At 34.2% G+C, this 20,448-nt stretch overlaps 1 protein-coding gene across 4 annotated transcripts; it reads right to left on the bottom strand.

Annotated features, from left to right (window-relative positions):
• Positions 1-994: 994 nt before the first annotated feature.
• On the bottom strand, positions 995-15,242 carry LOC112034216 (OVARIAN TUMOR DOMAIN-containing deubiquitinating enzyme 11). Of its 4 annotated transcripts, none has more exons than XM_065761986.1 (10): positions 15,085-15,242; positions 13,804-14,005; positions 11,487-11,560; positions 10,731-10,785; positions 10,546-10,620; positions 8,455-8,528; positions 8,300-8,348; positions 4,210-4,294; positions 1,530-1,586; positions 995-1,409 (listed from the first exon to the last, which is right to left on the bottom strand). In XM_065761986.1, exons 2-10 carry the CDS (start codon positions 13,969-13,971, stop codon positions 1,366-1,368), a joined length of 681 nt encoding a protein of 226 aa, XP_065618058.1. In that variant the 5' UTR covers positions 13,972-14,005; positions 15,085-15,242; the 3' UTR covers positions 995-1,365. The 4 variants fall into 4 exon arrangements, with proteins under 4 accessions (XP_065618058.1, XP_023922787.1, XP_023922789.1 ...); XM_024067019.2 differs by lacking the exon at positions 15,085-15,242 and adding an exon at positions 14,794-14,840; XM_024067021.2 differs by lacking the exon at positions 15,085-15,242 and adding an exon at positions 14,580-14,737.
• Between the last annotated feature and the right edge of the window lie 5,206 nt (positions 15,243-20,448).

Genomic DNA, 20,448 nt, shown 5'->3' with positions numbered 1-20,448 from the left:
GCACAGAATAATGTTCCTTTTGCACACTGTGGAGTAGGTCTCGATACACACCAGAGTAATGTTCCTTTTGCAAAAAGTGGAGAACAACTGCTTTGCTGGTAGGAAGTGGAGAGAAGCCCAAGCCCATTCTGTAAGATCGCTCCTTGAACTTTGGATTTAATGTTTGTGCACAAACTGATAGTGGCAAAATGAGACTCTGGAAACCATTCTGCGAAAGCGTCAAGCTCAACTTCTTTCTTAGCAAAAACACATTCTAGAACTTGTTTAATAATATCAAGACTAGTGTCTAAGGTGTAAAAAAGACCCTCAACACTAACATAAACCCGAACTCTGAACCCGACACAGTTGTCCAGTGGGACCCATTCTATTGTGTTCGTCGTTGCCCATTTCCACTACTTCCACCACTTACAAGAATGATATCATCATACTGTGGATTACCACTTACTAGGCTAGCTCTAATACAATTCATAATGATCCAAAGGAATGTGCTAACCGCATCTATACAGTATCCCAAAAAGACTAGTCTAATCACAGTTGAGGATTTTAAAGTTGTTAATAAAGCCCAAATTACCCCAATTTATGCCTGATATGGGACACAAAACACACCCACAACATACAATCAATCAATTTCCCCTCAATCCGAGGCATCACAGATACCATCTCAGGAACTTGAGATTCATAACTTTCATTCACAGTTCTCTTAACAAAAGATAAGAAATTTTTAACTCTCAAAGATTAATCATAAATTAAAGGACTTTTTCAGTACCTAGTATAATGTTCAATTTTATTGTTAGTTCCAACTAGGATTAGTTCTTGTAACATAGGTTTATAAAGGACCACAGGTTCGATGAAAAATTGGTCCTATAAAGTATGCTCTTTAACACAACTCTAATGCATCCTTACTCCCGGGTAGGATGCAAATGGTGCTTAGTTCTTGAACTATAATAATGTTCAAAAACAAAAGCAAAATCTAATCATTTTTCCGGGAGAGAAATAAGAAAAGGAAAAAAAAAGAAAATTTGGTATTTTCTCTTTCAGTTTTTGTTCGGTGCATCAGGAGATTGAAAGCTAGTTTCAGAGGAGACTAGACTCACCCTTCTTTTTACCATGTACAGTTAAAAATGAAAAGATACAATCAAATTTTAATGTACTTTTATATACAAAAATGACTGAGATCTGATATTCTCTCTCTCTCTCTCTCTCTCTCTCTATATATATATATATATATATATTCTTCATATCTTTTGCAAAAATTCTAGAGTCATGAAAAATGACAAGAAGTTAAATTGCAACAGCAAAGGCTGGCCAGTATTGGAGAGTAAACAAATGGCGAATCGCACAAATTGGGCTCATGATGTTTTAAATCTAGAAAAGCCAATACTTTTTTCTAGCTGCCCTGGTGGGAACATCTGTAAATAAATTCAGGAAAATAGTCAGGATTATTTGTGAACTAGGTAGACTTAGGGCTAACAGTGTAAAAGAAGGGAAAATTGTAAACAGCAATTAAAGCAAATAGTTGGGTTCATCACCTCCACTTCCATATAACGAATTATAATGCACTTCACTCCAAAAGCTCAGCCAGAGCTCTAGAAAACAGAAAGAGGCAAAATGTAAACATCATCAGATAAAAGCAATGCAAATTTGAAATAAAAGGCATCCACAGACCACAATACGTATCTAAAAATAAGACGAGGAAAACAAAGGAAGATTTTCAAGTTTTCTTGGTAATGACCACAGACTTTTAACAGAATTTGTGAGTTGAAGGCCACTCTTTTCCAATGGTCCTAATTGTGATTATGCTACATGAATTATTTACCATTCAATTGTTGCTGACACCAAACACACCTTACCGGTTTGCTAGGGGTCTATTCTTAAAAATAATCTGTCCCTGAAACTGCATGGCCATTTTCTAGAAAAGGAAGTGACGTAGGACAAGGGGGAACAACCAAAATCTGACTTAGAAATCTTGGGGCAGATCTGGTAACACTTCTGTTTTGAGGGTTTAGGGGTAGGTGTTGGTGGGGAAAGAGCTGAAAAATAATAGGATTATAGGGTTTCCACGGGACTAAGGATTAGTAGGGTTTAGGGATGAAACAAAGGAGAACAATCAAGGTTTGGGCAGCTGTTCCTGTGCTGTGAACAGTGAAGTAAATAAAATAAAAGATAAATTCCAGGCATCAAACCTAGACTTCCTATTCATCACATCTGGGGTTCCTTAGCATCGCATCTCGGAGAAGGTTGCATCACACAAACCATAAAAACATTAATCATCTGAATAGAAAGCATTACAACTCTTTAAATAGAAGTCTAATACCTAATCCTAGTTGAACTAGGATATCTTAAAACCCTAATAAGACTTGACTTGGACTCCTTAGGCTATTACTAGTAAGCCCAACTAAATAACTAAACTTAAACTAAAATAAGACTCAACACAGTCCTTCTAGAATATCAGCAAATTACAAAATTGCCCTTGATACATAAAATCAAATAAAATATAATAAATCTGTCTTCCCACTGCCTCCTGCATCAGGAAGTCTAGTAAAACAAAGAAGAATACACTTCTGAAGAATAACTCTCTCGAGCTGAGTTAGTTCAAACCTGATTCCCCCCAACCAAAAAATAAAAAAAGAACCCAGAGAAACTACTAAAGAATGCAAAGAAAAAGGAAAGTTAAAAATAAAAGGGGATCAACAGTTCAAATATGTGTTATGAAACCTTCAAAGGAAAAATATACCAAATTGAATGTGCACATCTTTCGCGATAATTTTATATACCAAAGAACTAGGGTATTGGACACTTCATCATTCTAATACACGTTTCAAGTACTCAACTATCCCAATTTGTCTGTTCTTTTTAAAAGGCCTATCCACTATCCAATACTACTCCTGTCAAGCATTTTATGATAAAGTGACTGCTCTCAAGATTGGAACAAGTGCTTCACAACCCAAGATTTTCACCATTGCACCCAGCAATGTTCACTATTTTATCATTTCTGTAATCCATTTAGGTCTATCAATTGTGTCAGTAAGCATTTTCTTTCAGTGTTAGGTTCTGCAATATCCTTTACAAGATTTTGTTCTTTAGAGGTGGTGAGGGATCAACACCTAGAAGATAAATTTTCCAAATGTAGAGGATGATTTCAAAGATAATCCAGTAATCTGTCCGCATCCCAGCTCTAGGATCCAGCACCGCCGTCGCTCACCAAAAACCCACTGGCCTGTGATTCCGTGTTGATATATGAGATGGAGAGAGAAGAGGCAAAGGTAGCAATGAACAGTGTCTCAATATGTCTAGGGAGGACACTGTTCATTGTTAAGAATTTTTGACAAATTATTGAGTCTGAAGTGCGAGGTTTGGGGCTGGGTTTAGTTTCTATTTTTATTTTTTTACTAATGGTCGCTTTGGAGAGGCTGCTGTAAGTGCTCTTAGATCTCTATTTGAATGGACGTTAAATTCTACTCCTTTTAACACTAATTCTATGACTTTTTAGCTGATATGAACTTTAGAAAATACTTATGTACTTTTTTATTTTATTTCTTTTACTTTTTTGGGTTTTCCTTGTATACTGTCCTGTACTAGGGTTGCGCTGCTTTTTGCCATCTTTTATGGCTTGTTTGGAAGTTTAGAGAGGGAGGAGAGTAGAGGGGAGGGGAGTAGTGGGGAGGAGAGTAGAGGAAAATGATTCCCCTCCACCTTGTTTGGATGTTTTTAAAATTAATAAGGAGGAAGGGAGTAATTAGCCGTTCCCCTTGTATAATTTTGTTAATATAATAAGGGTAAATTAGGTAATTTACTTGGTCAATAGTTTATGTACTCTACTCTCCCTCCAAATCTCTCCAATTTGGGGGAATTAAAAATGGGGGGCTAGAGGGAGTTGAAACCCCTCCAAACCCCTCCAAACCCCCCCCTCCTTCCTTAAAAAACTTCCAAACAAGGTAATTAGATTACTTTCCCTCCCTCTACTCTACTCCCCCTCCTTTTTTAAACATCCAAACAGGCCATTAATGATATTGATTAATTATTTTAAAAAAAGAAAGAACCTAACATGGTAGTGTTGAGAGGGGGTGGAACCTGATAGCATTTGGCTACAAAATAGCTACGGTACTATAAACAACACAAGATATAATATTTATATAGGAAGAGAATAAAGAAGTATAGCTGAAAACAAACATCATAATTTGAAAAGAAATCTGGTTGAATAATATTTACCTCTGGTGGGATTCTTGTCTTTTGGAAGGATCTCAATATAACAAGTGTCTCGAAAAGAGGTTACTAAACAGATTTTGGCATCAAACTGCAAAATGTGTCATAGGTCAGAAACCAATCCCCAGAGAAATTAATAAATATTAAAAAATGGAAAGGATAAAAACCAATAAGAAAACAATAAATACATGAAAATAAAGACAATAAGATATAATAAGAGAGATTGAATTTGACCAATAAAATAATAAACATGACATGATCACAATCACTAAAAAAATCTTTTGGTGTGTGTCCTAATTTTTTAGCAGTCTTCACAAGCAAGGGGTCCATGCAATGCTGACTAAGAAAAGCCTATTAAGTTAATGTAATCTTCAAGAAATTGAAAGCCAATGCCAAGTTGTTTGACTTGTTACACAATATCAGCATTGGGTATAGATGAAGAAACAAAGTCACTGCTGATTGCTGACAGGACATAATTGCATGGGCAAATTTTCCCAAATCTTAAGAAGATTCCAAAACTTTTTTTTGCAATCTTGTAACTTAAAAAAAAAAAAAAATATCATTTCCCCCCCCCCCCCNGAACCTTTATTCTCCTCATTAAAAAAAAAAAAAAAAACTAAGCAATGCCATTGAATTACAAGGCTCTTGGCACAATAAGTCGATATTTTAATGCTAATAAGAACTTTTGGTTAGATGTCGGCTCTCTAAATGATTACTGCCAGCATAAGTGCTGACCATCAAAACCCTCTTTGGGCTGGCACGTTTGGTGTACCACCAGTTCAATGAATTACTAATTGTCATTTCCTATCTTGTCAATGCGGACTTATTTGAAACTTGGTTAAATGTCAACACTATAAAACCATGCCACACTCACTAACAAACATACACAACATCAAGAGTAATAAATCAATAAATAAGAAAACACAAACTCCTGATCCCTAAACAATCTGGCATGTGACAAACAACTTCTAAAATTGAGTTGTATAGAATTCTTAGGATATGTTTAGTACACTATAATGGGCATAGTAATATAATAGTTATTCTTATAGTTTACCTATTTAGTAGTTTGATTATATTTTTATTACAAGAAATAATCATTCCTTATGAATAAATATTCTTTAAAATGAGGAATAACTATTCCTCCCTAAAAGGGTTGTAATAGCTATTCCTTAGTAGGTATTATAATTTTAAAAATTAATATATTTCCAAATAAACAAATTTTTCATATGCACATAACAATTATGGAAATAAAAAATCATAAAAATTTCTCTCACAATTTTAAAAAATATTATTTTTTATGAAATATAATTATATGGGTAAGATATTTCCTAAAATATATTTTAAGTTTATTCTACTATTACAATGTACAACCAAACTTATGAATAGGTTTGGTTATTCCATTACAACACATTGTACCCAATAATAAAGATTACCATTCCTGTTGTAATTCACATTCAGTGTACCTAACATGCTCTTAATTTTTTTTAATAATACAAGATAGATACAATGGAAGCTTCTGCATAATTCTACAGACATCAATTATCTTTAGTAATTTCTGCATTTCCATCAGTAATGTCCGTTCTTCTAGTTCTTGATACACAAAATACGATATAGTCTATAAACACACAAATCGAATCAGGTTCTCCAAGTTTGGTGTCGTCAATAATAACACAAAATCCCTTGTTTCATTTGAGGAAATAAGCCAATGGCTTCCTTCAATGTCATGTTCAATATCTGTCCTCCCCCCCCCCCCCCTCCTTGTACAAGCATGAAAATTATCACAAAGGGGAAAGATGAGCATGAAGTTGATCATGGAAATTTCAAGACGAAGGAAGATTTGATGTCATTGCTATGGTCATTCTAAACCAGATTTTAAGTCGCAAAGCCCTCTAATCATTGATTTCATTATTCCACATGAATTTAGCAACATGGTGGAAAAGGAAGATTCTTTATTTGTGCGGCTTCATCCGAAAGTGATTGAAGAATTGGTGAAAATTTCAAGTTCAAAGGTTTTTATACTCCAACACTTCAAAACTCGAGGTTGAATTATTCCAAGTGATGAAGTCATGGAAGATTAATATGCTTTTACTTTGCAAATTCACCTATTCAAGAATTATTTTATTGGGTCCTCTTGTGAAGTCCAATTGAAGTGAAATTTGTGTCATTTTAATGGTCTAACTATGAGTCTTTTAGGGTTAAAACAATTTTTAATTTGTGTTATTTATTTATTTGATTAGTTATGGTCAATTTTATATTCGGGAGAAAATCTGTAATTTTTGCAATTCCTACGAATTAAGGGTATTTTAGTAATTTTGTTGAGTCTAGAATCTTCTAAGGTATTCTAAGTGTCTTAGGTTTATTTTCTTTAGGTCCAAGTTAGTATATATTAGGTTTTATTTTGCTAGTCAAACTAATAATCCTAATTCTACTAGGAGTCTTATAANTCATGCTTGTACCACATTCTGTTGGCTTTTTGTTAAGGTGGACTTGTGGGGAATCATAAGGCTGACTTTCTTCCTTTAAGGCCACACCTTGAGGTACTAAACCAATATGCAATTGAGGCTGCTGTAACAGCAAGTTTTCAGTGCTGCATCTATCAAATTTGAAGGGGTAATGGGTGCAACATTTTGCCAAAAAGGGTGGGGATAAACTAGGCTCTAACTTAGGATCTCTAAATTGTTTATAAATTGCTACTCTAACATGATATTTAGCCAAAATAGTAACTTCCAACTTCTTCATATCATCTCGCATAGAGCATAATTTGTCAAGCTTTGCATCTATATAATTCAGCTTCTCATCCATTTAATTAACCTTCTCAGATAATTGATGCAAAGCTTGAGACAAAGTCACCATAAATTTTAGTAAGAAAATTTTCACAAAGAACTTGTGCTAGGATTTTCGATCTGATACCAAATTGATGTAGGATAAATTAGGGAATTTGTCTGTGTTCGTGGTGGGTTTAGGGTTATGAAAGAAGAAGAATTAGAGACACATTAATGGTGCTAGGGGATGTATGAACAATAACTTTAGAAAAAGAAGATGAAGAAAAGAAAGAGAAGAGAGAAGGAGAAAGAACCAACAAAGGCCAATGTGCCTATTGCTCAAAACACTCAATTTTATAAACCAACTCATTCTGTCACCATTGAATATATTGAGCACAATATACATAAAGACTCTTGTTTGTACTAGTAGTAATAGGACTCCAAGTAGTAGTATTAGGACATTAGTTTGATTAATAAAATAAAACCTAATAAAAACTAACTTTGACCTTAAGAAAATAAACATAAAATACTTAGAATACCCTAGAAGATTCGAGACAACAAAATTATTAAAATACCTTTAATTTGCAGGAATTGTAAAGTTACAGATTTGCCCCTGAATATAAAATTGACCATAAGTAATAATATAAAAACCCAAATTAAAAACTGTTTTAACCCTGAAAGACACATACTTAGATCATTAAAATGACATGACTTTCACTTCAACTGGGCTTCACACGTGGACCCAATAAGATAATTCTTGAATAGGAGAATTTTCAAAGTGATAGCATATTAATCTTCCATGACTTCATCAAGAGCATAGTGAAAATTTGATTTTTGATTATTTACATTTTACCCATTTGTGTTTTAGGTCTTTTAGGTCTAGTTAGATTTCCAACTGGTTTTTTAAAAACTTGCACTCTATTCACCTAAGGTCACATCCTTCGACATTTTTTCAGCCCTAAACCACATGCCTTGAGAGATGGCCTAGAAAACCCAATAGCAACTTCATCCCAATTTGATTACATTAAAGCTCATGAACCAAAAGCAAATATTAGACCTCAAATTGATAAAGTGCAACTTTTCAAATGAAATATTGGCAATTTGAGCCATAGCACATGCAAGTATAAAACCACCCCCCCTCCCCCCTCCTCGAAAAAAAACCAACACCTGTTGTAGGCAAACACAACTCCCAAACTTCATTTATAATATGATACCCCAAACCAAAAAAAAACTTTAACGAGAAATTTGTGATATGAAGAAAGTAGTGTAAAAAATATTTTCTAAGAGATCTCAAAAGCTGAGTCATAAAAAGGATTGATAAAGATTAAACTTACTCGGTCTGCAGCTGCCTGTAGAGTAATATGATCTCCCCACTCACCTGATCTAGTAGAATAAAAGATTGAATGAAAATTGTATTAGTGTTTACTCACATATCAACATGCTTTCTGGTTTGCAATAAAAAAAATAGGAATCACCACAGATGTCTCACTTTTTCATCTTCTTTACGTAGCTTCTGTACTTCTCTGGGACATAACCTTCATAGAATTTTCTGCACTGCTTTAGCTGAGAAAATAATAATAATAATAGTAAGCCACATACAGTGATTATTCATTTTACATCAGAATTCATAACCTTTTAATAATATATTAAAATTGGCAAAATGCACACAAAAAAAAACATAGGTCTTACTTCTACTCTATATATTTTAACATTTGCATTATTTTAAAAAGTATAGGTAAACTAATAAAATCTGTGATTAGAAATAGGCTATTATAAGAGAGTGATTTTTAGGTTAAGGTTGCTCATACAATGATATAGACCAAGAGAAAATTGAAAACAAGCAACCACAAGAAAATTATTTTAAAAAATTGTGGATTCCCAAAATATCAACTAGAGAAATTGATGATGTAAACATGGTATCACTTTTCTTGATATTACGAATCTAGTCTTCTTTCCATATCAACAATATCAACACCATTATTGAGACAAAACTGCATAAATGTGGAAAATTTATGGAACATTAGAATTCTTCTAAGGCCACAACAAAATCTCACAACAGCTAAGGTGTCAATCCACCATAGGTCAAAATAAAATGAAATCAAATAATATTATACCAAGACCCTCCACAACTCAAAACAAGGATGCTGTGAGACTTTGTTGCATTCTTAGACTTTCTCAACAGTCTATGAGTAACAATGCCAGCTAGTGAATCTAGTGGTCATCCCATATCAACAACTAGAACTGTCAATAAATCAATACATGAACTTGTAATCCCAAATCAAAGAAGCAACTGCAACACTCTATTGCATCTTTCTCAACACTTAGTAATAATCAACAGAAGTGATACATTCCTGTAATCATGTGGACAATTCTGAGCAAAAGGACGGACCTTGGGCTAGCTCAATCCAATTGAAAGCCCAGTCCAAACAAGAACTCATGTAAGACATGAATCATAATGAGTATGCAACACCACTTTCTAGAACAGGATGTGTGTGTGTGTGTAGTAAATACTATATTGCATGTGCATATATGCTTCATTCCTTGTATCTAGAAAATATTATGATTATATCTCCTTTGTTATTGCACTATAAGATAAACTATAATATATATATATATATATTATAGAATTTGAACTTGTGGTTTTTGTTGCATGATGATTGCTTTTTATCATCAGGCCAAGACACCAATTGGTTTTTGGTATAGGCAGGATCCAAACTTAGGTCCCTTATTTGACAATAAGATACTTCATTAGTTGAGTTAACTGGAACGCACATTATAAGCTGAGTTATGTAGTGAAGTATTTTCAAACTGCTGATACTCCCAAGAATAAAGAAGACTAGCAATATAGCAAGCAGCAACAGGTTTTGGCAAATGATAGTAAAAGACTTGAACTAGAAACTTAAAATTCAAGAGACCACAGTAAAGACACCATGTATTATTTTTAACAGTGCACAAGCTCCTAAGAAGACTTTTAAATAGACTATTTATGCTAGGTCTAGCAACCATACAGTATCAACTGATAATTGCACATATATCTTTCTAATCTTAATCATCAAAAATCACTAAAGTTTATGCACATGAACTCTTTAAAATGCTAGAAACATAGATGCAGTTTGTAGAGGTAACATAAAGTAGGACAAATTAGAACAAATGGGACAGGACTCATGTTGGCTGTTGAGTTGATTCTATTAAACAAGAAGCCATACTTGGGCTTGCTTTTACAGCAGGCTGCTTGGATACTCTTGCATCAATCTCCCTATTTTTCTACTTCATAAACCTGACGATGATAGTATCATATCAAAACACTGACAAAATTGGGTAAACATTACCCCACCTCACCCCAAATTGATAATCTGCTCTAATGTCATTAAATATTACAGATAAGAACATGGAGCACCCAATATCAATGATGGTCAACATCATCTAAAAAATGGGCATAAGAACCATTAAAAGATCAGAGTATTTGCCCAGGGAAACAGTCTTCTGAGAATCATCAAATCATAACTAATAACATTTCCAACTTGCATCTTTAATATTAGCTAAATAACTGAATGCAATAGTGAAGTTTTATCAACTATACCTGCTTGATGACCTGCTTCCTTACATGCTTGTGATAATCCGGATTGCGAAACAACTGATCTGCTACAGCTCGAAACTGTCCAACAATTTGATCAAATATTTTATTAAATACAGGCAAAGAGAAAACTATCCAAAGAAAGGGTTGTGCATAAGTTGACAGAAAAAGAAATCAATAATGAATTGAACCTGACAATTCCCATCACCCTCCATTTGCAGTTCAGCTAATCCATATGTTACCAACCTATGAAAAACGAATTCATTATCACCCAGAAAACACAAGCCACATAACATGCACATCTACGGTATGGAGTATACAAATCCTGATGATGAACCATTAATGTCAAATCATCAATAATCATTCCCATTAGCATTTCTTTCAGCCAGATTTACACTCTACATTATCACATAGCATAGCTATAAATATAGTTACTATGCTCTATTTAGCTTCATTGTGTTACTTTGCCAATATGGTATTCTCATAAGAGACCAACCAAAAAGGATGTCATGGAGTAAAACAGAAGCCAAGAGAAGTTACTGAAATGCAAATTAAAATGTAAAGAACCGGAAAATCCAAAAAAGAAGAAGGGAGTGCTGCCATCAAAACTGAATTTTAATGAAAGAGTGACCATAGAAACAACCTGGGAAAGCACTGAGCTCCCTTTGACCATACTGGCAATTATTATAAGTTAATGATGAACATTTTTTTTTCTTTCTTTTGAAGTAATGATGAACACATTAAATAAGTTAACTCCACAATGCACAGTGAGCCCTGAACCAAGGATAATCTCACAATAGGTTATGGAAATTTACAATTTTACGATATATATATATATATATATATGTTATGGAAATTTACAATTTTACAATATATATATATATATATATAGAGAGAGAGAGAGAGAGAGAGAGAGAGAGAGAGAGAGCTCATAATGGAGTCAGAACCTTTCAGACAGCCGCTCATGGTCTAAGGTTGCATCATTTACATCAGGAATTTCCCCATTAACCCGGGGAGTATGCTGCCAACACAGTTGATCAATAAGTACATAGGTAGCAGGGTAATTAATGCAAAGCTATCCAAATTACAACAATACAGATGATAGAAGATTATTTTGTGAGCCTTAGTCAAATGCTAATCAACAAAACAAGTAAAGAAGGAAGAGAGATACATATGATTGATTCTAAAACTAACAAGTAACAAAAACTCAGGAAAAAGTTCAAAAGAATCCTAATGTAGATTGATGGACTTAATAGAGTAAGCAGTGCCACCTAGATAACCACAACAGCACATCCCTGAACAAGGCAAATACTAAAATTAAGTGTAATGAAAATAGAAACAATAGAATACATGTACTTTTACATAACACAGACAGAGAAGGGAAGACTAGATCTACATCCTGATCAATTAAGAATGCCTAAGTTATAAGATGCCAGACTGTATATACTATGACCCTGTTTTTTGGAACAAGTAACAACTATAAGCACTATGAACCAACAGAGAATAATTATACATGGTCATGCTATATCTTTTAATTTATTTTATAAGTAACATAGTCATGCTATATCTGACACCTCTACTCCACTTTTCATTTACAGTAATACAGAAAAACAAGGATTTATAGGGCATCTTTGAAATTTTGATTATAGCAGCTTGAACAGTGTCTTATTACTTTACAACATGAAACTCTTTCAAATAAATATCTCAATTGGCCACTTATACATCATTAAGTGAGGATGAAGGGAATATGGATGATTTTTAAGCTCATTTGTCTCTATGGATAGAGTTTGACCCAGACTTTGCAAATTTACTGAAAAAAAGAAAAGAAATGGAAGTTGACAAAGAAGGGGGGTTTTGACATCTGCTTGTTCTATAATAAGTTACGAGGTCCCTTGCCTATTATCTTTCCTTGGAAAGGTATTTGGAAGGTCAAGGCTCCTCGGCGTGTTTCTTTCTTTGTTTGGACGGCAACTTGAGATAAGATTCTTACAGGTGATAATTTGCAGGGTAGAGGCCTTGATTTTGTTGATTGGTGCATTATGTGTTGTTGTAATGGGGAGACGGTGGATCATTTGCTACTCCATTGTGAAAAAGTTTATCAGTTGTGGAGCTTGATTTTTTGATCTTTTGGGATTTCTTGGGTCTTGCCAAGATTGGTTGCAAATACTCTTTTTGGTTGGTGGAATTGGTTTGGAAAGCACTCTTCTAGCATTTGGAATTTATAGCTCTATTGTGCCTAATGTGGTGTATTTGGAGGGAGCGAAATTGGCAAACTTTTGAGGGCATGGACAAATCCGATGACCAGTTGCTTGCTTCTTTTAGTGGTTCTCTTTTTGAATGGTCTAGGGCTTGGGGACTCACCTCTAGTGATTCTCACCCTTTGTTTCTTAGTTCTCTCCTTTGTACTTAGTTTTTTTTCTGTCTGCTTGTTTTTTTTTTTTTATGTACTCTTTGTTCTGCCTTATGTTTTTTTCACATGAGGTAGTTTTTTTAATATACATCTTTCTTACTTATCAAAAAAAAGAAAAGAAATGGACATGGTTACAATATTTTGCCCAAAAACTCTAAATATTGAATCGCACAAAAACCAGTACCTTTATTTAATCAAAAATAAAATAAAATAAAAATTGTTTCACTCAAAAACCAGATGACTTCAGCAGTAGCTTAAACAGTTAACCAGAAGACTTCAGCAGTAGTTGAAGTGGTTAACCTGACAATGTGCTCTGTGAAAGAATGCATAACAAATCTTACTGATTTAAACAAACAGAAAAAGTAATTATAGATTGCTATAGACTGTGATGTAGGACAACCTAGGCTTCCCACCTAGATTAATCCCATTGTAGACCTTAGGCTTCACCACCTAAGGTTGTTTGGATTCACCACCAAACGTAATGCTAACTTTGCACGAATAATCACTGAATAATATTAATAATCGTCTGAATACAAAAGAAACCATCTGGAGCTTTATATACAGTTTTTAGGAATCACAATGATAAAGATAAACTCTCGTAATACGAATTACAAATGCCAAAAAAGGAGGAGGATTTAAAATAAAATGCGAGATCTAAAATAAATAAATAAAAACATTAAAATCTAAAATTATCCAATGGAAGTCCAAAATAAAATATTGAGAAAGTTTCTGGTTGTGCTCTGCATCACTAATACTACAAACATATCTACAAAAAGGCCAATTTACATGACATGCATGTTTATAAATAATTTTACATTAAGAAGGCATCAGCCATGAGTTATAATTAAGCATACCGGAATGGAATCCAAATGGGAGAGTCTCTTCCCAAGCCTGCGATCAAATTTTGAACTTTCCTCTTCGGCTAAGATGCTTGCAATGGTTTGGTCATCCTCGGTATCCTGGAAACTGCTACTCAAACTTGAACTCGAGCTTGCACTTGCATTGATATGACTGTCATCCATACTACCTCAACTGAAACAGATGGCTAATACAACCCTGCAAAGCATGTCAAAATAAAATAAGTCAATGAATTAACTTGATCTATACAATACACATAGAGTAAACGCATAGATGTCCACGCACCAAGTGCCCATTTGCCATAGGTTATTTTCAGCTTATGAACAATATTTCAGAGTCCTAATTATTAAGCCTAATAAACCAATGAAAATAACTTCTCCCAAACTGAGTACTAATGCAAATATAGGGTTATTAAGGATCCATACATGCACACACCTAATAAACCATTACGCGTGTCTAAACACATAAATAAAAAAGACCCCACCCCAGATCCTTATCCGAACAAATAAGGAATACCCAGATGCTTATATCCATGAAAGTTACAGAAGAAAACATGGAAACCCAAAATCGATTGCTTGTTCTTCTTCATGAATTCTCTATCCAGTCATACGAAAAGAACAGAAAACCCATACAGATGAAATGAATCTTACTTTATATTGGGTTGTTGTTTTAGATTCTTCAACTGAGGCTCAAATTACTGTCTTATCGTCAAGCAACAGAGAAGAAAACAAAAAAATAAAAATAAAAATAAACTAACTAAAATAACGGATACCCAGAAGTCAAATAGGAAGGAAGACAATCAAAGAACAGAAATAACAATATATTCTTCAAGCTCTGTGCTTCCCAAAAAGAAGCATATAAAAAAATAGTAAACCCAGATTTCAGTTCTTTTTTAAATTTTGTTTTGTTTTCTGAACAAGCAAACAGAGGCAACGAACTTCAACGAATTGGAATCAGAATATTAATAGAGAGAGAATAGTGGTTACCCAAATTTGGAAGAATTCTTTTTTTTTTTTTTTTTTAAAAATAAAAATAAAAATAAACTAACTAAAATAACGGATACCCAGAAGTCAAATAGGAAGGAAGACAATCAAAGAACAGAAATAACAATATATTCTTCAAGCTCTGTGCTTCCCAAAAAGAAGCATATAAAAAAATAGTAAACCCAGATTTCAGTTCTTTTTTAAATTTTGTTTTGTTTTCTGAACAAGCAAACAGAGGCAACGAACTTCAACGAATTGGAATCAGAATATTAATAGAGAGAGAATAGTGGTTACCCAAATTTGGAAGAATTCTTTTTTTTTTTTTTTTTTGAGAAAAATTTGGAAGAATTCAAGGAAGGAAGGCGTCCAAGTTTGTAGTGTGTGTGTGTTATGACTAACGCTTCATTTCAAGACTTGTACTAAACGTAACTCTTTCTATCTCTGTCTCTCGCCGACGAGAAACCTACACGTCCACACAATACACGTTCACCACACGAGGATTTATTTTTTTTTTTTTTTGCCATTTAGCATTATTTTAGCAACAATTTCATTAGTTAGCATGTTTTTGAAACATTTTAGCAAACTAAGAGCAACCACATCAGTTAATGCAAAATTTCCTTCTATTTTGCAAGAAAAAATCTACTTTTTCTATATTACACATTCACTTTTACAAAACATCCACATCAGTTTATCTATTTTACACATTTATTTAATAAAATATTCATTTCTTTAACACTATCATCCCTCTCAAAGACCCAATAGAACCCACACAGCCACCATCATCAAACAACCACCATCCAACCCAGCCATATGAAATCCCAAAACCCACTAATCAAACAAAGAATAAAAAATGGATCAAAACAAACAACGATTAAGGATCAACCCAGTGATCAACGATCAACGATCAACCCAATGATTAACAATCAAACAACGATCAATAATCAACAAGAAATCCACTGATCAAACAACAAAGTTAATGCCCTGAGCAACAAGATTAACGCCTTCGACCTGAGCACTGAGCACTGATCAACCCCATTCAACTCGAATGGAAGCTAGAGGAAGAAACTCGATCAAACAACGATCAACAATCGATGGAAGTTAGAGGAAGAAAGATTTATGAGATGAGAGAAAGAGAGAGTTGTGAGCCTAAGAGAGTTGATCTGATGAAATGAGAAAAAGAGAGTGAGGTGAGAGTCAGAGGTACAGAGAGGAGAGAGAAAAAAAATACTAAAATATTAAATGGAAGAGTTACAGTAACTGTGCATATATATACAGTTACTGTAGCAGTGGTGCATATTTGCACACTTTTACATTGATTGATGTGAGCATTTTTTTTTTTTTTGGGGTTAAAATGTGCAAAATGATGCACTTTTTGTATAATGCAAGATTTTGCAAATGCTGATGCAGTTGCTCTAACATCTCGAGTTTGTTAAACTCACTCGCACTCAATTTTGATGTTCTGGAAGGCTGATGTGGAAATTTTTATACATGTAGAACTCGAGTCTCATGAACTTAAATTAGTTTTTACTGACCTGAGAAACAAAGAAGAAGAACGAAGTAGAAAGAAGGAGAAGAAGAAGAAAGAAGGAAAAGAAGAAGAGACCCATGACAAAATCAAACTCACTCTATGAAGTCACCTGCAAAACCAAACCCCCTCATGGCAAAACCAAATACACCCCTCTGTTGCCATCTCTATTTGCAAAACCAAACTCACCTGCAAAAAAATCTTTCTTTCTTCTTCTTCGTGTTCTCTAGATTAGATGTGTAATATTTGCTTCAAAGCATAAATCGAGTGTATTAGACTCAAGATCCACGTGTACAAAAGATCCACATCAGCCTCTGCCAAAGCATAAATTGAGTGTGTTAGGTTCGATTTCCTTAGTTGAAATAGAGTTTAACAAACTAGAGATATTAGTTTGCTAAAATGTTTAAAAAACATGTTAACTAACGAAATTGTTGCTAAAATGATGCTAAATGGCAAAAAAAAAAAAAAAAAAAATCCCACAAAACGACCTCAAAGGATTAAATGACAATTTATGGCATGAAAGTAAAGAAACAATGCCAATGGCAGAGCTAAGATTTTAGGTCGGAGCAAAGTTAAAAGACAAGATTGAAGGTAAAATTAATCTAAGAAATATTAATCAATACTAATAACAAAATAAATAAATGACTATATGCCTAAGTCATTGTCATACATGATCTAATATAAATTTTACTTTAATTCATTTTTTTTTTCATTCCTAATTTTATTTACTCAATTGCAAAATCTACCTCGATACGAGCTCGTTTAGAATTTGACTAGGAAATATTACTATGAAGTTGTATATGTTACTCAGTGCCATGAATGCTTTTAAAATGTTATGTAGACATTTGAGTTTATAGCAAATCTCGTTTTATTTATTTATTTTTTTTAGAATAGCAAAACCTCAGGTTAAGGCTGAAAATTGTAGATAACGAGAGATAATAATTGTAAATAAGAGGCCGACTAGTGAGGTGCTACAATTTGGTATAATTATTATTTTTTTTTTCAATCCTATTCGGCAAAGTAATGTGCAAAACCAATGTACTAGTAGGTGGGCCCCATTATTATTTAATAAAAGTGCTATTTCAGTACTTTGGGAAGAAGAGCAGAAAATCTAAATTTTTACCACCTTAATTACAAATCTCACAAGTAGAACTATAAGAGCATCTGCATCAGATGTGGCAAATGCCAAATATTTGGCACATTTGTCACACCAAGCACAAAAATGAAGCTTTATCAGATGTTCCAAATTCCAAAAATTATACCACACCACTACAGTACCGTCTTAAATATGAGACGGTACGGACAGATGTTGCAAATTTTTTTTTTTTTTTTTTTTTATATTTTTTATAGTTTTATGTTCTCTTTCTCTCTCCTCTCTCTTCGTTTTTTCTTTTCTCTTCTCTCTCACCAGTTCCCTCTCTTTTCTCCCTGTTTCGGTTCCCTCTCTCTTCGACTAGTCCGGGATGTTCACTGGCAGCGACAACGGTGTAGCTCTGACGACGACAGCACACTCCGCCGGTGAGGGCTTAGAGGACAGCTTCTTGGAAATGCACGCCGATCTCTCTCACCCTCTGAAGCCGCCACTGCCGATTCACCCCGAGGCCGCCGTTGATCTCACCTTGAGGCTGCCGTCGATCTCACCCTCTTCCTCTCCTCTCTATCCGCCTTTCACTCTGCCTCTCTTTGGTTGTGGTTTTTTTTTTTTTTTTGGCTACAATTTGGGTTGATCTGATATTGGTGAGTAATTGTGGTGGTTGATTTGCAGTAGGTGGGTTGTAGTGGTGGTGATGGTGGGTTCTAATATAATGGGTGAGCTGCGGGTGATGGTGGGTTGTGGGGTGGTATGGGTTTTGTGTTTGTTTTTTAAATTGTAGGCGGCAGGTGGTGGTTTAGTTGATTTGGGTGGTGGTGGGCTGTGGGCTATGGGCGGTGACAATGGCAATGGTGGTGGGCTGTGGGGTGATGGTCGTGGTGGCTGTTGGCGTTGTTGATGATAATGGGGGAGGGGATAATAATATATTTTAATGTGTAGTAAATATTAGTTTAATGTATAGAATTGAATGATAAAACATTTGATAAATGGGATGTTGTAAAATGATGTGGTAAAATAATAAAGTAAAGTTTTAGTGTGGCAAAATGGCATAATTTTTGCCACATTTGATGCGGATGCTCTAATCAAAGAAGGTAAAGACCTTATCATCCTAATTGCTCCCACTTGTTTATGGATTTTCTATTTGCAAACTTGGGAAAGAAAGAGAGGCAAGAGAGTGAAGGAAAGGGAGAAAGAATTTTTTGGCTATTCAAGCAACACCATGTAAGTCTTTCAATCCGATTTTCCTTAATGTATTTAATATTTTTTTTTATCATTGTTTATATTTTATTTTGAGTGAAAGTGCAATTTTAGGGTTTTATTTTTTTAGATTGGTTCACAAGAGGTTGGGTTTTTGTTTGTAGTTTTTTCTCCCTAATAAATTTTGGTTGAATTTTCAATTTTTGTGGAAGTGTGAAAATCCTGTGAAAAAATTAGTTTCAACCACTGAAATTTGGGAACTAAACAATGAAATTGTTTGTGACTCACTTTACTCTTTGTCACTAATTTTATTCTCAAGCTTTTGACTATTAATTTTATTTTCCTCTTTCTATAGAATTTATTTTCCTATTTTCCTACATAATTTATATTATATTGGTTTAGCCATGAGCTTCTTGGAAAAAGNTTTTCTTCTTTTTGTGTTTTTGTTTTTGTTTTTTATTTTTGTGATTACCATTATCCTTTTAAAATATAATAGTTTATGCCAATCAGCTATAGCTCAAGGTACTCCTTCCCCCCCCCCCCCCCCCCTTCTTCTTAAAGAGGACGTGTAACTTATCAATTAAAAACAAACTTAATTACTATTTTAATAATGAATTAGTTTTAACTGTTGTAATTCGTTTCTCCAAAAAAAAAAAAATTGTTCTAATCCAATTATAAAATATTTCTTCATAGTTAATTCTCTTTATCCTTCCATATTTGTTTCATTGTTCTTTTTACCATGGATTACCCTCTCATCATTTAAAGTTCTTTAACATACATTCCAAATATGTAGGTTGTATTGACCTTAAATGCTATGAAAGGGATGTATTGGGATCCCCACATCTATATAATAAGCAAGGCAGTAATTTCTTCATTATGTACAAATTACACCTATTTGTACTTTTTAATTGAATAAGCTATTAAAGAGCTAATGGGAAGTGGCTAGAAAAACTATTGTTGGTGCTAATTCTTTTGCTCATGAAAGTGATATTCAACAGTTGGATATTACTTATTATCTGATTGTTCCTTATTTGTTATTGTTATTTGTAGACACCCCATTTCGTTTTGGCCTATATCCATCCAAGCTCCTTGGTCCCAATGATGAGAAATCAAATCGCTACCAAAATTATCAATATCATGTGTGGAACCTGTGGGCGCAAGCACCCGCAAAGAGTTGGTCTCCAATTGTGGGAAGTACACCTCGGCCTAAGGTGGACTAGGTGAAGGGTAAAAATAGAGTCACCACCTAGATTAGGTTTAGGAACCATCTACATTGTGTCCTTGTGGAATGACTAATCTTTACCAAAGCATGAGTTTAGAGCATGACATCATAGCATCTAAACAAGTGTGTTCATCATTCTATTTCTACACAACCAACTCATAATCATGTTAGGCAATCAAATCATATACATGTTCGAGTGATTATGCATAACTCACCTTACTGCACCCCAACACCTTTTTTCTAAAATATCAAACACAAGCCTAAACACTACCCCAAGTCAATTATCAAACCTTTTTTCTAAGCTCCATCATATAAGCGCATCCATACATTCCCAGACAAGAAAATAACCCCAATGAGCCTATGAACAATCTCCAAGATCTCCTCAATACCCTTGTCTCAAGCCAAATCCAACTTCGAGAAGACTTCATTTGGGCACAAGTGCCCACCCCTAGTGTACTTGTTCAACTCCCCTTTGTTGTGCACGATCGTCATGCTCTAAGGAATACACCTTAACCAAGTGATTCATGGAGTTGTCACCTAGATTAAGTCTAAGAACCATGTATGTACCCGTTGCAAAGGACCTGATCCATCCAAAGTATTTGTCCATTGTTAAGGTACAGA

This window comes from Quercus suber, unplaced genomic scaffold (assembly GCF_002906115.3).
Source record: "Quercus suber isolate HL8 unplaced genomic scaffold, Cork oak 2.0 scaffold_437, whole genome shotgun sequence".
In the NCBI taxonomy this organism is placed as follows: Eukaryota; Viridiplantae; Streptophyta; class Magnoliopsida; order Fagales; family Fagaceae; genus Quercus; species Quercus suber.
This window is presented reverse-complemented; position numbering and strand designations above follow the sequence as displayed.